The following is an 18811-nucleotide window of genomic DNA, read 5'->3' on the forward strand; positions in this document are numbered from 1 at the left end:
TAAGAACTAAGAATGACTTTGGTATCCTAAAATGAGCCACTGGACCCTTACGGCCATGAATTTTTAAGTGTCCCTGTGGCCTGTACCAAAAGTGACACATCTTACAAGTAAGCTTATGTGCGATTGAGCCCTTTCCAGTTTTCCACCGTTTACTTGCTGTTATGTCGCGATTTTGGAATTCGTGCTTTAGCCTTTCCGATCCCATCTCGAGGGTTTTGTTCCATCATATCCGTATTTATTCGCCGCAATGTGCCCTGCTCCGTCATTATGGCTTCCCGTGGTGTAATAATAGCGTCATCGGGCTGACCAGGTGCGCCACCGCCGGAAGATCCGTCTCGCCTGGATGCTCCTACCCCTACTCCAGGCTAATTGGAATGTGGCTCGGTTGTACCGCGCTTGGACGCTCCATGCACGGTACGATCCCTGACAGAGGTCACGCTGTGGTGGCCGATCTCTAGCACCCCTTCGAGGGGTGGCGATGGCAGGTGGCGTGACCCAGACGCGTCTGGAGTGTCGGTGACTCACTGACCTCGGCCCTGTGCCGTCGGTGACAGGGGGTTCGTCCAGCCGCGGTCGACCTGGCAGCCGCGGCCGCCGCGGCACCGCTGTCAGAGACCGTACAGGGGCGGTGGCCGCGGCGCCGGGCCTAGTCAGAGCGCGCGCAGGCGTGGAGGAGGGGTGTAGTCATAACGCGCGTCCTGGAACGGTCGATCGGCACGCCCCCATCGCCGTAGAATACGTCAGTGCGTCCTCGGGCGAGGTTTCTTCTCCAGGTGAGTCCCTTGAGCGCGTGGCTTGCCGTCGCGCCGGCAGTGTCGGTGTCCTTGTAGCCAGCGACGGGAAGCGGCGAGCGCTCACCTTTTCAAATCACCTGTTGGTAGCGTCCCTGGCGACGTCGCGGCGTCGGGCTAGCGTCGCTCAGCAACGGCTCGACAATGCAACGCGTGACCACCGGAACCGGCTTCCTTTGTTGGGGCCGGTGGGCACAGGGGAGGGTCATGCGTTGGGGAATATTGAGCGTCATACACCGCTCCCGTGTCCGTGGGCCGTGGCTGTAGCGGAGCTGGCTGACCGCAGTGCCGTTCCACGAAGGAGGCGAATCATCGCCGAGTGATGCGGTTCATGGGAACTCTGTCTACTAGTGGAGAATCTGGTGGCTGCCTGCCATGCCGGCGTGGGGTTTCCTGGCGACTGGCTAGCAGTTGATTTAATCTCCTATTTTATCACCGGCTACAGAAATGATTTCGCACTTCTTTTTGCACCGAAACGTTTACCCCAAATATCTTGATTATTGAAAATTTCGTTGTTCCTCAGTTATGTGAGATCTGTACTCCGTAGACCTCTCACATTGACCTCTGGGCCCAGAAGTCACCATCCTGTCCTGTTAGGTTTACTGCAAGCTCGAAGTGTGCACTTATACAATATACCTTGATACATACATTGGTCTCTCTCGCCCTGCATGTTCTATTGATTGATTCTGTCAATATACTACCGCGTTGACGCTCAGCACAGTCGCGTGTCCACAAGGACAGCCACTACAGTTTTCCTTTCCTTCTTCGACCACCGGCTATAGTATACAGCGTGGCCCGACAGTAACACTTTTGTTAGGCGTGAGCAGTTGGCTCGATATGGAATAAGCTAAAATCTAGATCAACAGCTCTTTTGAAGCAGGGCGAAATACAGTTTACGGGTATAAAATGAGTGGAATGGTGTCGAATGGTGTCGGTATGCTGGCCTTGCGATACATGGCGGGTAATGTTACCGTATCACGTGATTCACCGGGAGAGGTGACCACATGACCCAGTGACCTTTTGAACTACGAAGCAAGTGAAACTGACCGGCTATACCTACGTTTTGCCGATGTGCGACGAATGTACCCGACTTGCCCATGTTTGTAGATAGATATTCCTGTAATTAATATTTTTTGCATCAAGTTAGCCTGAAACTGAAACAAAACATAATAAATATTCCTCCTAAGTGGTAACTGCATTTTCGATTTGCTATGAATAACTCAGGATATATTTGTCTAAAAATGGATGAAACGTCCCGCCCCACGTTGCAGGACCACCATCTAAATAAATCACTCGGTTCGATGTTGTTTTAGTGACCATTCGGTTCATACCCCACCTTTGACATCCAGCACCCGTGCGGTGAGCTCCAACAGTCCAGTATGAACCAGTTCTGTCGTTGATAAGTGTCTTCCGTCTCCGTGGCCTACTTGGCAGTAGTTCGTGGGGCCGGTGATCTGATGTAGCTTCGACATCTTCCTGAAAGATCACAGACCTGAAAGAAGGCCCCTTTACCGCCGAGACCGACCCACTTAGGGGAGGAGGTTGTAGTAGCATGGCTGTTCGCGACGACTTCAAGCTTAGTTGTATAAAGTCTCGTGCTTTCGTATGTTACAGCCGGACCCGGGACCATGGCCACATGGTCAAACTGTAATAATGTAACATAGCTCGACTGAATACTAGATTGACCTTGACGGGGCTGCAACAGACCGTGATGGTTCCCTTTGAATAGTTTCGGAGTCTAGAGCATTATTCTACGGCCTAGCTATGTGTCTGATCAGTGAATTTCACGTCGAGACATTGATACGACGTGTCTTTTTGAAAAGCGTTATCTGATTCATACCTAACCGACCCGACCTCCTTGGCCCTCCTTTTGGACCCGTCTCCTCCGCCATGCCCATTTATGGTCAGCGCTGACCCACTGTTGCGCAATGTGGTGAGGTGACTCGTCGGGTCGTTTTTGCCTCTCCCTTCCCCTCTGACCCTCTCCCCTCCCCTCCTTCCCTCTCCCTACCCCTCCCTCTCTCCGCCTCACCCCACCGCATGCAGTGCACGTAGCGTAAAACGGTCGACCCTGACCTTTGTGTCTGAAGCTCGCTGTTCCACTAACCGAGCACCTGGGCCCAACCAACTGAGTGTCAAACCACGCTGGACAGTGGGTAGCCAATGGGCCATGACGACTAATGGGGCCATGACTGGCACTCTTTTAGCTCGATTCGCCGGGCTTGTGGCGTGTGTGGCGAGTACGATCACCCATGGATTGATTCTGCGTTTTGAATTGACGTGGTTTTGTTCGTGAGTAATCAGCAAAGCGTCGATTTGACGTCAATATTTAAATTAACCCGCGCCCCAGTGGCGGTCTCAGCCAACTTCGCCGTAGTGGGGGGGGGGGGGCATATGTTACCACCCACCTCTAACTCAAAAACTAAGAGGGCTAGAAAGACGCGGTAAAAAGCAATCGATAGCTCTCAATGCGTACGTTTGAAAATATTATTTCGGTCATTTTTCATCTTAGAGCAATATTGGGGTCACTGGAGGTCATCAAAGATCAAAATTTGCCAAATGTCATTATAGTTCTCCGAAAACATGCATTTATCCCAGGAACTATGATAGCTAGAAAAAACGCATGGAAGAGCAATCGATAGCTCTTGAACTCTTCTTTCGATAAGGTCATCATCAAAATTGACCTCAGGTCAACGGTTTAGCCTCCAGAGGGCAAAAACTCAAAAAATAGCTGTTTTTACGAAAAGTGTTTTTCGACAATAACTGTTGACTAAAAAAAGCCACGACATTTCTATTGCCAGAATCGTGTTCCTCTCGCCGAGACGCATCGAATAAACTATAATTTGACCTTTCAAGGTCAACTTGAAAATTTGACCTCAGGTCAAGGTCATGACCTGACCGGAAAAGGTCATGTTGCATATCAGTCGATGCGTCTCGGCAAGACAAACACAATGAGACCATCCCCAGCGTTCTATCTCTTTCCAATCGAGAGTTATTGGCAAAAATATGTTTGTAGCCTCTAATGACCTCGGATGACCTTTCTAGAGGCTATCAGCAAAAACGACACCTTGGTCGTCACGGGTGGTCCAAATCATTGTGATTCTGAAATATTTGGACTGTTCCTATGCGTACACACGGATCTAGAGGCATTTTCATTTTTCTCCACTGACTTATAATGGTAAGGTCACGCCACTGACCTGACCTTAGGTCACGGATATAAAAAAATCCGAGATATACAAATTGTAGCGCCCGTAACATCATGCAATCCACCAAGTTTGAAACCTTTCTGACAAACACTGCAGGCTGGACATGATTGCAAACTTTTTTAGGCTTGGTCAGTTAACTTGACCTGGTGACCTGACCTGACATGACCTGGGGTCAAAAATTTCACACATTGTCCAAAATTAATGTACAAAAAGCTACCCCAAGCGGCGCGCAGCGCCGCTTTGGGGTCATTTTTCTCCATTGACTTATAATGGTAAGGTCACGCCACTGACCTGACCTTAGGTCACGGATATAAAAAATTCGAGATATAAAAATTGTAGGCGCCCATAACATCATGCAATCCACCAAGTTTGAAACCTTTCTGACAAACACTGCAGGCTGGACATGATCGTAAACTTTTTTAGGCTTGGTCAGTTAACTTGACCTGGTGACCTGACCTGACATGACCTGGGGTCAAAAATTTCACACATTGTCCAAAATTAATGTACAAAAAGCTACCCCAAGCCGCCGCGGTTTTTTATTCACACGCGAAAAACGCGACAGGGTGGTAACATATGCCCCCCCCCCCCCACTGGGGCGAAGGTTAAATAGCAGATGATGTGGTGCTTTGAATCTAAAAATGGTTATTCCGGTGGTTGATTTACTTTGCATGAAGTTATTATGCAGTTGTGCTTAGCATTAGACAGACAATTATTGCCACAATCACACACGCATCGTTTATGTTTGGGCCCAATTATGTAGCCTCAACTTATACACCTTTTTGCACTCAAAATAGGCATCTTTTCATTCAATTTCGGCAAATTGCATTCAATTTCAGCGATCTCTCATTTGCTTTGAATAGAGAGATCGCTAAAATTGAATGCAATTCGCCGAAATTGAATGAAAAGATGCCTATTTTGAGTGCAAAAAGGTGTACTATCTTTTCCCGGCTTACCCACAAGAGTGAGAAAGGCTATCACCATGAGACGGCCTCCTCCAGTCTAGTGGGGCGCTTGTAGTATGGATATCTCACAACTAATCCGTCTGTCATGCCCTTGCAGGGGTGACAGCGGGCCAGACAACTTCCACTCGCTGTTGGCAGTGCAGCCTGCAGGAAGTCGTGCCCCCGTCGAATTCCTGTCCTGAGATAAATTGCACGTCGTTTCCGTCAACTGATGCGCCGTGTCCCCATCACGAATTTGCCGTAGATGATCAGTTATCTCCAGTGGCATCTAGACATCAGGGCTGTTAGCCTGAATCAGATCATTACAATTGAAGGAGGTCGCTCAATGATGTTTCAATTTCCGGTAGCGACTTTGCTAAGCCATTAATAATCAGCTGTTAATGATCTGCAAGGCCAGGACTTATCGCGGATTGGTGGTGATGGAACTTTTTAAATTAAAATCTACTTATAGTTGCTCGGTACTTCATTATTCCTGCCAATATTTTTCTAGACCACGTGTCTCTTGGATTCACCTGAATCAAGGTATCAACGTTAGCATATGTGCAATGAATTGTAAATGTTCACTTGATCCGCACAATCTAGTGCCTGTTATATCCACCACAGCCCTTCTGCAATGCAGGGGTCGAGTGGAAGGGGCTGTGTATGAACGGGCACGGAGTCTATTTGCAGCGGGCCAACTCGCGTCAGCCCGCACGGGCGTGTTGCAACATCGGACGGGCAACATGTGCACGCCCTCTGGTCGTTGCGCTCTGCAAATTACTAATTGCGAACTCTGCTCGTACTTAAGCGTAGCTGCTGACCTGCCGTAAAGCAATATCTTAGGCATCTTTGTCGCCTCGATGGAAGCAGACGGTAAAGTAAACATAAAAGACCTTTTGGGTTTTATTACTTTGAATAATTAGATAGGTATTCGTGCCCTTACCTCTGACATTCAGATGTGTATGATCTGGAGCAAGATGTATTCCACACAACACTCCTATTATGTTTATCGCTACATATACCAGCTGTGACTTCGCTGCCATGTACGACCTCGTTCATGTATGAAGCCTCGTTTTGATTACAGTTGTTCTACTATCGAGTGCTGTGTTAATCTAGAAGCTGCAGGGCAGAGCCGCAGCTCGTGAGTTTTGACCTCCGAAGCATGTGCAGTGGACATACTTCGGGATAACACAATCTGGAGTGGACACCAGTCATTTCCTGGCTACAGCTCGCCGTCAGAAAACCCGGCGTTCCTAGTTTACAGCTTTGTTTCCTGTCTGTAACAGCGATGTGTTTCCATGATGGATTTGGCACGGTGGCGTTAGCCAGGAACTCCTGTGGGTGTTCTCCGTCCGTCTCAGCTGTCTGCCTCGGTCTGAAGCTGACAGAGGCTTTGTCATTGTCCTTCGGTCCATGACAGGGGTTCGCGGCTAGTCAGGTGGTCTGGCACTGTCCCGTCCGTTCAAATGTCATGTTTTGTCATTACTTTCTTAGTTCCCACATTCTTTGCAGCCCAGTTTTCAACGGGCTTTTTATTTCAAATCGGCGTTTCGCCCGGCAAAAGTTTTGAAGAAGCGTGATTCATGTTGTTTTTGCAAATTTGACATTAGGAACTTGTGACGCTGTTTTCAATTCAAGCCTTTCTTGATCCTATACGCTTATCTTCATCTACACATAGATGAAGATAAGCACTTCATACACTTCATCTACAGCATATGCATGTTTTTAACTTTCAATGGATCTCCAACATGGCAACTTGTACCTTTACACAGGTGGCATTGAGCGGCTATTCTCCCTACCCCCACCGTTGTCTTTCCTCCCAGCCTGAGCTGTAAGCGAGTTGGCCGGCCGGCGCGGCGGCTGGTGCTATTTTTGCGATCCGGAAACGGAGCTGAGGGCGGGGCGTCGCCGGCGCCGATCCTCCCATCCTCTGCCCCGCCCAGTTCCTCTCTCCACCATCCCTCCGTGTGCCGAGTTGTACTGTTTGACCTCCGCCCCTCCCTTAGTTCACAAACAAACCTACCTCTGACGGCTGCGGCAGCCAACTGCCAAGCTCCATAGCTGGCCGAGCACAAAGGTGTGTGGTGTGTATAACAATGCCGGGAGTTAAATGCAGACCATTGGTAACGGAGCACCTACCTGTTTCGTTCCTGGCTCGCCACCCCCCCCCCCCCCCCACCTCCCCCACCCACACACCCCTACCCCACTCCACCCCATCCCGTTCTCCAGAACACAGTGGCCATTGTTTTACACCGTGGTGCGTCATACATCCTTCCCTCTCCCCTCTCTGCAACTTAGTGCCGGCATGCGTTGCACGCTGGAGCCTGAGTGAGCATAGGTAGGCACATAGTGGCACAGCATTGACACTTGGGTCAGACAACTAAGCCACGTTTAGCAATTCCTCAGACGTTTGTGAAGTCAATTCCAAAAAGGAGTGGCATCCCGCGCACAGTGCAGAAATTGATCGACGCTACCTATCGCCGTCTTGGTATCGTTCTGTGTTTTTTATGCATGCTCGGTGATAGCCAGAGTGCGTTTTCAAGTCCTGGCCGCCCACTGCACTGTCTCCGCACGGCGACTGTCAGACGGATGAGCTCATACGCTGATGTCATGCATCCGTCCGCTAGTGTTTGTGTTTGCAGTGAGCATTGCCAGTCACCCAATGCATCGTGACACTGCGCGAAAACATTGGCCAGTCAGTATTAGCCACGTATGTATTCATGATTTGACGGTCAAACAGTACGACAAAATAGCCGCATCGAAACGCATCGGAATCTGAACTTTATATTATGTGTCCGAGCAACTTAAAATCAATATTATAAGCGGTATTCATACAATATATTCGTATATGTGTGTAACATCTGTATCTGTAATGTATGACTCATGTTCATCCGTCGTACATCCTACTAAACAGCACTAACATAGCAGTCAGCACCCTTCAGGATTGCGTGACGCCTCGTCAACAGCTCCGCTACATAATCTGCCCGTAATAGGGCACAGGTGTAACCTTCCCTGATCCGTTGCTGCAAAGCCTATGTTGCGTATGCGGGTGTCACTGTTAGCTGTCGCGGTATAAGCTGATTGCTGGAAGGGACGGAAGGAGCAATGCCACAGGTGTCGCTAAATGAGCTTCTTCGTTCTTTTGCGTTTTCCAACCCGTTTATTTTGCATACGAGTCGTGCCTTGCATGTGGTTTGTATCAATATGGTATCAATAATTTTTGTACGTCCTGCTAGTTATCTTGTTGATGTCGTAGTTCTAGTACCTAAAGGTCAAATTGGTCTCCTGGCTAGCATTCCATTCGCGACCAATGTTTAGCCAGCTTATTTCCAGATGGTAAATAACTGACCTTAGCCATGTGACTGTCAGCGATCGGTCGGCTGCCTGTGATGCCGTACCCAGCCACCGGAGACGTGCTGAACCATACATGACCTGTTGCATCAGATGACTTTGTAACTATATAGGGCAGGGAAGCTCCTATCACAATATTTGCGATACCGTTTGTTATGGTCGATTATAACAAGTTTTTTTATTTTTGGGAACACCATGTGGCAATATGTGTCCCAATCGTAACCATCTTTTTTATAAGGCGGCCACTGTCGGCAATCATAGGTAGTTAGGTTGTGAGTTAGTTAAATATAAGTCGTTATGAGACTGTAATTCGTTCGTGTTGGCAAGCCTGGCCGTCACTTGCCTAAAACCGTGTCCAAAACAAAACGACTGTCGCTCGGTTTCAACAATAGCGTTGACAATGAGTTAATGGAGGACAGACGTGCAAGGTCGTTTGGCATAATGGCAGCTACGCCAGAACGGCGGTACTGCTGTCAATACTGCGCTGGTGTTCTGTTAGCACGCGGCGCTGCTGTCAGCACTGTAGCATTGTATACTGTATAGCGAAGAACGGTAGCGCCAGCACACCGCCGTGAGCCAAACGCCGGCGGTGGTCAGCACAGGACGTGACGTCACTCACCGGACGATGACGTCACCCGCGGGACGATGACACGTGACCTATCTGTGATGGTGAGGGGTGTCAGGCGCAGAGTGGAGGGGAGAGGTCACCGGACGGCGTGACCTCTGGCCTTTTGGACACTTGGACAGTCATGGCCGACTGGGCATTGGCGAATGATGCAGTGAAATTTTTACCTAATAGCTCTCGTCATCGGGGCTAGAGTGATCACTCAAACCTCAAGTCAATCCTCCTTATGCATACAATTCTTCTACAGCATTCCCTGTACTTCTTGTTGTCCCCTTGCTTACTGCGTCTTGCTGAGTCTAACCTGCCGCATGGGACGCATCGCTCCTCACAGAGGGCAACTGGTGATGACGGCGGCAGGCTAGGACGCGGGAGCTGATATTTGTTTATCTTTTGGCACGTTATGTGTTTGGACTGGCTCCGAGCCGGCAGCTGTGGGGAGTCCGTCTGACCTGGTCCCGACTGACCTGGTCCCTCAGGTGGAACGAGGTCATTATAAGTCCAGTATACTAGGGAAAAGGAGAGACATATTGAGAGGAAATGTGCGCATGCTTATCGGGTGAATGTCTTAGAAAGAAATCCACTAGGTTCTATCGATCGACTTTCTGCCGCTATTTCCCCGAGCTGCTATTGGAGATCTATATCTCCGCCCTGGGTTCCAAGAGCCGCTCCCTCCCTCAGTCTCCACCCGCGCGGGTGACCTGGTTTGGCTCGGCGAACTTTTTGCCCGTTGTTTGTTGCCGTCTGGGAGCCACGCCTCAGTGGGTGATGGACCCAGCGCACTGATGGGTTATTCGGGGCAGTAGTCGGCAGTCGCCTGGTGTACAGAGGACATCCTCTTATCAAAACTGATAATGTTTGTTGCGGATAGCTTAGGTATAGGTAAGCCGCCAAACAATATATCATGACCTTGTATGTTTACAGAATCCTCTCCTCGCTTCCTCGGATCCCTTTCCCGTATGGATTGTTGCTGCTTTTTGCTATTTACGGCACTATGGTTTGAGACGTTATTCGTTATCGATTCATCACTAGCTTGTATGTACCTATCTGCTGCAGCATTGGTGTCCTCCGGTGTCCCACAAATCCCATCGACGGGCTTTATTCTGAGCGACAGAATAGGGACGGTTGGCTGCTGGAGTTATGAGGTTTAAGATATTCGCTTTGATAGGAATCTGACCGTAACTGTCGAGAGACCCGAGAAGGACATCCCTGATGTCCTTGAAAAGTGGTCCTTCCAGCGAAACGGCGCCCGCTTTCGCCACACTGACGCAGCAACAGCGGCGGATCGAGGACGAAAAAAAGGAGGAAAAATAAGTTAGTAAAATAAAAATAATATATTTGGATAAATGTTCATAACAAAACAAAAACAGACGTTAACATTATCACGCCTTTTACATTCGATCCATTTTCATAGAATATTTTGGAAATATTTTGCTAAGTGCGACACATTTCAAAAAGACAATGGCTGCATGCGCAAGCTTCAAAATGTTTGGAATGATTACATAATTGTTTTCGAATGCCTATCTGTTCACTCAACTTTGAACTTGGTGAGAAGAAATTATTATTTATTTTACCTGTGTACTGATTCATGCATTATACCGACTAAAGACATTCCGGCGCACCCTCTGGCTCCACCTCTAGTCTGACCGACAACCATTAGCCGCCTCCTACACTGCCAACTCCTCCGGAATAGCACTCGCTCGCTCATTCGTCAGGTCGTTTTTGTGCCACTTTTTGTTTGTTCCCAACTAGATGGACTGTTGCCGTGTGCCCATTCAGCAGTCTGCTGCAAGAAAAGTTGGTCAACGACAGCGAGCGATTTTTCACACGTACGCTATTCTGTGTTTTTATTCACGGCGTCTTCTACACCAATCATTGTCAGCGAGCTGAGATACCACTTTGATCGCTTTTCAAGCTGTGTGCCCACGGACCATCTTCTGCTACCGTAACTTCGGCGCTTTGACCTGTCGCCTTCCATAACCGTAACGTAACCCTCTTTTTTTCGCTAGGCGAATGGTGAACTGTACGCCCCCGGCTATGTCATGTCTCTCCCACATACCGAATTATTTGCTTTTTCGCCATGTGACCTCTGCTCCACGGCCATGTGTCCCTCTGTGTGACGCTCTAATTAACCGTAATCTGCACCTCTCTGTCTCAGCTGGTGACCTGCGTGGCTGGCCGACATGTCACACTCGATTACTGTGCAGAGGACGGTGACGACCACGCACCATGAGGGCACCGCCTTTGTGGTCAACACGGGCGTCCTCACCACCGGCCCGGGAATCCTCAAACTGCTACAGCTGGTGAGTTGTGACAGAAGATTTGACGAAATGCCGATGGGGGACGCTGCATGTTTTGTTCAAATCGTACGCGTCGAATTTGCGAGCTGAAGTGGCTTCTTCATGAATGGGTACCCGATAAGATGAATAAGGTCTTGTTGTTTTGGGCATTTTTCTTTGATTTTATAGATATTCTAACAGTTTTTCTTTTGGGGATCTTAAATACATAAGTCACAGGTGCTACAGTCAACACGCTCTTACTAATGATTTGGTGATCTTTTGTGTAGCAGCTTTAGCTATAAGCCACGATCTCCATCTCAACTCCCAACAATATTCCCACCCGGAGCCGAAGAAGCACACCATCCACAACAAAGACCGCGCCAGTTTCGGCGAAAACAGGCAAAATCAATAGAGCTGAGTGCTGACAGCTACGCCGGCCAGTTCTCCGAAGGGAATCCTTTGTTGTAGCGCTGACGTTACTCTCGCAGTTTTATGTTAATGATTTATCTCGTATGCTTTCAGACTGTTCTTGGAAATTGATTTGTTTTTGTTTGTTTGTTCTTTATCGTCCAGAAAATATCCCTAATATTTCATTGTGATTGATGTTCCTTGATATTTCAATAAAGTTACGAAATAATCATCTCAGTAAATAAAATCATCAGCATCCAAACCACCAATTTCAACCTCGTGGTGTTAGTCTAATGATGTTAACCTCGTATTGTCACCTTGTGATGTCACTGTCTCACACCCCTGATCTCCCCACAGGCCTGTGGCATCATCACTGTCGGCATCATGGGCCACCACATGGCCAACTTCGTCAACAGCTACGAATTCCGTGCTGATATGTTCTTCCTGCTGATGGCAGTATTTGCACTCATCACCACCTTCTGCGTTGTGCTCTCCATGTTCTTGAGCATCGGTACAGCTTCCATTCTACCCAGGACGTTCTTTGTAAGTGGTGAACTGTCTAGGATTTTTGTGTGTGCTCCTTCACTCGTTATAAGATATGCGTGAATGAGGCAAGGCTCCAATGGAAGGAATGTTTGATATTGTTCATCGTTACAGTTAAGATGGAAATTATTACTTCGCCTTTTTAACCTGTCTAGGGTTACGATAATTCTTGAAAGTAGGTAATCTCAACGTTTTGTTTTATTACTTTTAATCGGAATCATGTATAAGATTGCATCTACATTCTTTACTTTGGATTGCAAGTCCTAATACCCTTTGCATATATCACTTGTGGTTTGTTTACACCAGCCCATATCGCCACTGACATGCAGCCGGTGTGCTATCCGCCCGACCCAGTCCACTCCCTCCCTCTCTCTCATCCCCGCTCTGTCCATCGCCCGAACGTCCTCCCTCCAGGCTAATCATCACGTGGTGGGGTGTATCGCCACACACACGGACACACGACCGGTCACGTGACTGTGATCTGGCTAATGCATTCCTTGGACATGATCACATAATGGGCAAAACAAACCGTAAATTGTCAGTGTCGGGTTATTTATGTAATAAACCCTCATAGCCTACGATACGCAGTGTAGGAGATGGATGGGTATCCAGCCATACATACATAGCATTGATCTCGTCTTTTGAGTTATGTCACAACTAACACGAAGGTAGACTTCCCGGGTGTTTTGGCACGTAGCTGTGTTCGCGGCGCTTTTTGCTATATGCTCTACATATATCAAATATGGTCTCCGTAGCGTCTCGTGTCTTCACGATGCCATCCCCATCGCCACGCGGTGCCCTTGTACTTCAGTACCGCTGTTCCCAGCGGGCACTCTTCTGGCGACTATTTCCGCGACCCTCTTCGTCGTTCTGTAGTGCCCGCTGTGGTATCCCCCATACCCACTCGGCTGGCAAGTGGTGATGTACACTTGCATCAGCTCGCGGCAGTCTCAATCACCCCACAGTGTCTCAACGCATGGGCGTGGGAACCTCACGAAAAGTGTGTGTAGGGGGAGGGGGCAGCGAAACATCAATGTCACTTAGTGAGAGCTCCAATGAAGAAATTATATGTTATATGAAGAAATTATATGCAGTTTTTTTTTTTTGCTCATCTCACCTTGCTGAACAATTTCCTACTCTTGGTTTTGTATTTAAATCAAAAATAAAGATTTTCCTTAAAAAATAGCTGAAAAAGTGGGGGGGGGACATGGCCCCGGCCTTCCCTGTTCCTACGCCTATGTCTCCACGTTTTGCTCTACTGTTGTCTCTTCTACCTCCATTCGGCTAGTAACGCCGCGCTGCTCCCCGCCGTGTCTCCCGCAGGAGGTTGTCTACCATTTCATCGCATTCCTGCTGCTCTGCGCCGCCTCTATCACCTTGATCGTGAAGCTGACGGACCACTCCGTCTATCGCTACCGGGACAGGAACTACGAGCCCAAACTAGCTGCCGCGGTACGACCCCCGACCCGGCGCCCCGCCCCCTCCCCCGCCCCCTCCCCCTCCCCCGCTCGGAAGGCGCACTGTGGTGGTGGTGTTCTAGTTTGGTTAAGTTTTTTCTGCTTATTTGTTGTGAGAGCGAATGGGTTTAGTTTGGTGGAGGTGTGGCTATGGATACTGGATAGCATGAGACGCTTACTGGACGGCTTGCTGATTTGGCTCGCAGTACTCAGGACTCAAGAAACACGCTTATCTACTGGCGCACTTAGTCTAAACACCGAAATAATAGATTATCCGCTTAATGCTTTTGTGTGGCATGGTTGATCTACCTATTTGCTGTTGCACTTTAATAACTAACGTAACAGCTGGGGCATTCCACGATAGATCGTACCACTTTTTTTCCAATTTGACACCCTCATCTCTCGGAATTTGACGAGAATTGGTCTCAGGGGTAATCAGGGGCTCTGAATCCACCTGTAACAATTTCAGACTTTTCAGATAAGTATTTTTTGAGTTATGGTGTATAACATTTTTTGGATCTTGCTTTGCAGCGCTAAGTTTGGCGGGCTGTAACTCTAAGACGGATTATTTAAATGCCAAATGTTATATAACATTGAACTTGCAATGAAACAGAGATTAATATGTATTTTTGAAATTTCGAAAAATACGCTATTTTTGATATATGACATATCGAGTTTTCTTTCATTTGTATTTTTTGGACTTTGGGACCAAATTTTTTTGAATTTTTATTTCTTTAAAAAAATATTTGGCTCATTGTTAAGTACTATGCAAAAAATTAGGAAGGTGTTCTTTCTATAAATGTATTTATTTTACGTCACGATAACGGCTTCGAATAGTGATTTCGGGAGGGGAGCTTACAAATGGCGTGGTAAAGCTGCCTAGTGACATCACGGGTTACTGAAATTTCAATGCAAGTCTGATTCATCTGAAAAAAAAGTGAAAAGAGGGTTCATTCAACCCTCTTTCCTATAAGCGCGAGGGTGAAAAAGACTGTTTGGTTCTGACATTGTTTTTGACGCCAATGACCATAGCTGTCCGAGATGAAAGTTACAGGACGCATACATGGTGTCCTCCAGAGGTCTCACAACTTGTATATCTGGGAGTTTTTCAAGGTTACATGAGGTCAGGTCGGTCACGTGACATCACTGTAATAAATCAATGGGGAAATATAAAAAACTGTTATTTTGGCGCCGAGAATGATCTAAAACTATCCCACGTACATGGTATTGTGATTTCATGCACTCCTTGCAAAGTCCAATACTTTACTTTTGCATTGTTAACCTTGCGTGACGTCATTTATGACGTCACTAGGGTCGTACGAGTTTTTCGTCAATAACTCCCGATCAAATAGAGCTAGAGAGTCGGAAAAGCCACCAATGGACTCGGGAAGACCTTCCGAATCGAATGATATGCCATATGATACCCTTTGCCCAGCTTCGTGACCTGAGGGACTCTGACCTGACCTTGACCCGAGGTCAACTACTTAAGTTGACCTCACTCTAGCAAAAAGTATACCATTCGATGCACCTGAGCTAGGCGAACACAATGATGCCAAAATTGCGGCTCTGCGGCCATTTTTTGCGAAGTTATTTACTAAAAACCGAACCCGTAACTTCAGTCACGTGACCTGACCTCAGACGCTACCGGTTAACCTGAGACCTTAAAATCGGGTACCAATCGCTGCGACTTGTAACGGCACACACGCTCGTTTTTTCCGCGAGGCTCTAGCTCTATTAGAAGCGAAACGGCGTGCTGGGGTCGTATCAACCCCTCCGAAACCCATTTTATTGGCGGGAAAATGAGGAACTTATAGAAAGAACACCTTTCTAATTTTTTGCATGTCGATTTGCAATGACATGAAGATTATTTTGAAAAAATAAAAATGTGAAAAATTTTGGTCCCAAAAGTCATTAGAGGCAAATGAAAAAAGATTAAGGTTTTTGCTCAACAATGAAATTTTTTCTTTGGAATTTTTAAATAGTAATATCAATTTTTGATTCATCGCAAGCTTAGTGTTGTTTACTTTTTGTTGGTTGCTTAACCCGTTCTTGAGTTATAGGCCATCAGACTCACCGTTACATACCGAAGTTAAAAAATGTAATGCAATATAACTCAAAAAGTTTTGATCTGAGAAGTCTGATATTTTGCCAGGCGTCTTTGGGGCCTATGATTACCCCTAGGACCGATTTTCATTAAAATCTGAGAGATGAGGGTGACGGGCCTGGTACGATCTATCGTGGAATGCCCCAGCTGCATGCTATTTTAGCTAGTCAACTAAGATGGACAAAAAATGAGGAAAAGGTGGGGATAGGAAAAAGATACTTATTTTAACCTGGAAACTGCCTGGAGTATTGCATGGCAGTCAAATTTTTCAGATGTCGGAATCATTGTACGAGGGGAAACGTCAAGATGGGATATTTCCAAAGAAAGTTCTAAATTTGTCCCAAAAGTGTGGCAGATATTTGAAGACGATTTTGGCCTTCGTGGAAGTCAGAGATCCCAGGAAAAAATCAATCATTCGGGCGCAATCCTTTCTCAGGCTTACCACCTTAATCCAACTTAACCCTAATTACCTTGTCAAATACCCTGCTAATTGACCTGTATCTGTAACCATGCCCTTCTCTCACTACCTCGACCTGCTCTTGTCTGAATCGTCATGACATATCACAGCATAACTTAACTTAGCCTAACCTAGCCTCTGCCTTTTCTGATCCGTCCTGACCCAGCCCGACCAGATCCTGTCCCAGCCGGTCTGACCGTTGGTCCGCTCTGGTCTGGCCTTTGGTCCGCGCTGGTCTGACCGTTGGTCCGCGCCGGCCGCAGGACGTGCTATTGAACGGCGTAGAGACGTTCCTGCTGCTGCTCTCTGCAGCTCTCACACTCAGCGTAATCAGAGAGAGAAACGTGGGGTACAAATTTCTCGAGCCGGGCTACCACGCGAAACTGGCAGCGGCGGTGAGTCGAACGAGGGCTTCGGTAAAGCTCTGGTGCAACCTCCCATAAAATAAAAATAAACGGTCTTGGGAACATAAGAGATAAATAATGAAATTATCATGCTTTTATTTAAATGAAATAATTCATAATATAGATTACGTTTGCTTCTTTTTGAAAATTCAAGTCACTCCTTCACTTGCGCGGTGCATGAATTCATGGATATTTAATCCAGGCCTACAATGAAAACAAACCCGTCGGTTAGATTTGCACGATTACTAACGCATAGGCCGCAGTGCTGGCTCGCTGTGTACTCTGTTCGAGTAGGGCGATATTTAGAGGTCTGCCTGTCACTTATGCTAGTAATGTCACATCCGAGCCTTGGGACGACTTTGAAGTCCGATATTTTGGTATGCCGTCTAAATTATTTTAGTGAAATTATGTTCTATCTGAGCTAAAGCTCAAGTTCGACGAAAGCTAATACGGCTCTGCAGTATGTTGATGTTACTGTCTGAATTATCAGTCCCTCAAATTTATGGGTTACGCATTTTGAGATTGCTTCGATCATTGCATTTGCAAGATTTCTTGTTGGTGTTGGGATTGGCTTGATGTGACTAACAGTTGATTTTTGCATGCCATAAAACTTGCTAATGTGTGAGACGTGAGTACGTGCCGGCTATGCATGCGTGTTTTATGTTGAATGTTTTTTATGTTTCCTGTATTGTTATCCGCATGTTTTATTTTCAGTTAATTCAGATTCGATAAATGTGGTTTCGTTCTAACTTTCTGTTGATGTCTCCAATTATTTGTAATTGTCCCGACAGTGATATTTTTACTTGATGACAGTAACATACTCACGATTTTTTTGTTATGACGGTACATCAGAAAAATGGTATGAGAATAGAATAGAGGATTGTTTGCACAAATACGTAAAATGATCTTATTTAAAAATGATATTATGTAGGGCAACTATTTGCCCGCTATCTAGGTAGCTGCCGTTTCTTATTTTCCTTTGATGAATCTTTGAATAGAATTGTAACGAAATCGTTGACATATTTCGAGGATATTAACAGATATTTGTTTCGCAGTCGATCGGGCTGATCAACTCTCTCCTCTATTTGTGCACCTTCGTCATGGCCCTGCGCTCCTGGCGGCTTCACTAAGCATTGCCACCTGCCGGCGCTAGTCGGAACTACTGTCTGAGGTCCATCACAGAGGGCGCAGCGGTCGCCAGAGAAGACCAGGCTCTCACGCTCGCTAGAAGTTCGGTTTGTTTGAGCTCGCGAGTATGCGCCGATGGACATGCATTTTTCAGTGTCGTCTCGTGTGTATTCCGCTGGAGGACCTAACAGTGTCTTACAGCGATAACTTAAATGTGCTGTGCAGATGACCTGCGAGCGCCCGAGCTGCGCACAAATTCTGCAACTGGAACCGAAGCTTATCTACTTAATGCGCCTAGTTACAGTGTGCACTGTGCCTACTGAGCGAGTTAAATCGCCTGACCGCTGTCCTGTCTACCGGGCTAAGGCCACAAGAGTGCTTGTACCGGTCGTCATTTGCGCATAACTGGTCATGCTTACGTAACGTACAATGCTCGGAAGATCTAAATCTAATTTCTTCTCGAATACCTCTTTCGTGCCTTGCAATGACCAAAATCCATCCGTAAAGCCTAAGTGTCCAGCGCCATGACTACCGCGTTGTACACTATCTACTCAATGTTGTGACCCAGCGTGTAATGCACGAGGTTGAAAAACGCACCAGTGACCCAGAGAGGGCAGGCTCCTCACCGTTTCGTCTCGTTGCGCTGCTTCGTGCATTCAGAGGATGCAAAGTAACGGTTTAAGACCGAAGGGCTCTTGAATTGGGGCTTTAGCCAAGCTTCAGCGTTCTGCCAGCAATTGATTCTCATATGCTAGCCTCGTGTGGTTTTGCGTGATGTGCTCCTGCGCTGCTGATCGATTTACGCCAGTCGTCTGACTGGCATGACGCTGTGTGACTAGATGGTTCGCTAGTGAATAGTGCGCAGCGTATTGTGTACTAGAGCGCAGCGTAGTGTGTAGTGTTCCGCTGAGCTCGATCGTCGCTGTAACCGCCACCACGCCATACTGACAAATACACAGAGGAAGCTGCCGTGATGCTTGGCCAGCGTGTGTTTGTCTAAAAGACGCTGCGAATGGCATCGGCTTTTATGCTATGGAGGTGAAATGAAAGAAAGCGGGTTCGCGCTTCTGTGAGGTATGACAGTATTTAAATATCAACGAGTGATATGTCCGTCTGGCAC

General features: G+C 47.2%; 1 protein-coding gene across 2 annotated transcripts; it reads left to right on the plus strand.

The window, feature by feature from the left end:
• The first annotated feature begins 394 nt into the window (after positions 1-394).
• LOC122389707 lies at positions 395-18675 on the plus strand. 2 transcript variants are annotated; one of them, XM_043381992.1, is made up of 5 exons: positions 395-773; positions 11070-11214; positions 11956-12141; positions 13465-13593; positions 17619-18675. In XM_043381992.1, the coding sequence occupies exons 2-5, from the start codon at positions 11095-11097 to the stop codon at positions 17691-17693; spliced, it is 510 nt and encodes a 169-aa protein (XP_043237927.1). In that variant the 5' UTR covers positions 395-773; positions 11070-11094; the 3' UTR covers positions 17694-18675. The 2 variants fall into 2 exon arrangements, with proteins under 2 accessions (XP_043237927.1, XP_043237926.1); XM_043381991.1 differs by having other exon boundaries at positions 635-773; positions 11073-11214.
• The last annotated feature ends 136 nt before the right edge of the window (positions 18676-18811 follow it).

Source organism: Amphibalanus amphitrite, unplaced genomic scaffold (assembly GCF_019059575.1).
Source record: "Amphibalanus amphitrite isolate SeventyFive unplaced genomic scaffold, NRLGWU_Aamphi_draft 000369F_arrow, whole genome shotgun sequence".
Lineage (NCBI taxonomy): Eukaryota > Metazoa > Arthropoda > Thecostraca > Balanomorpha > Balanidae > Amphibalanus > Amphibalanus amphitrite.

Excerpts from the sequence above, each read along its gene's own strand:
- LOC122389707 (XM_043381992.1), top strand. The coding sequence starts at position 11,095 with ATGTCACACTCGATTACTGTGCAGAGGACGGTGACGACCACGCACCAT. Across the intron at positions 12,142-13,464 it reads TTCTACCCAGGACGTTCTTT|GAGGTTGTCTACCATTTCAT; the intron begins GTAAGTGGTGAA and ends TGTCTCCCGCAG. Across the intron at positions 13,594-17,618 it reads AGCCCAAACTAGCTGCCGCG|TCGATCGGGCTGATCAACTC; the intron begins GTACGACCCCCG and ends TTTGTTTCGCAG.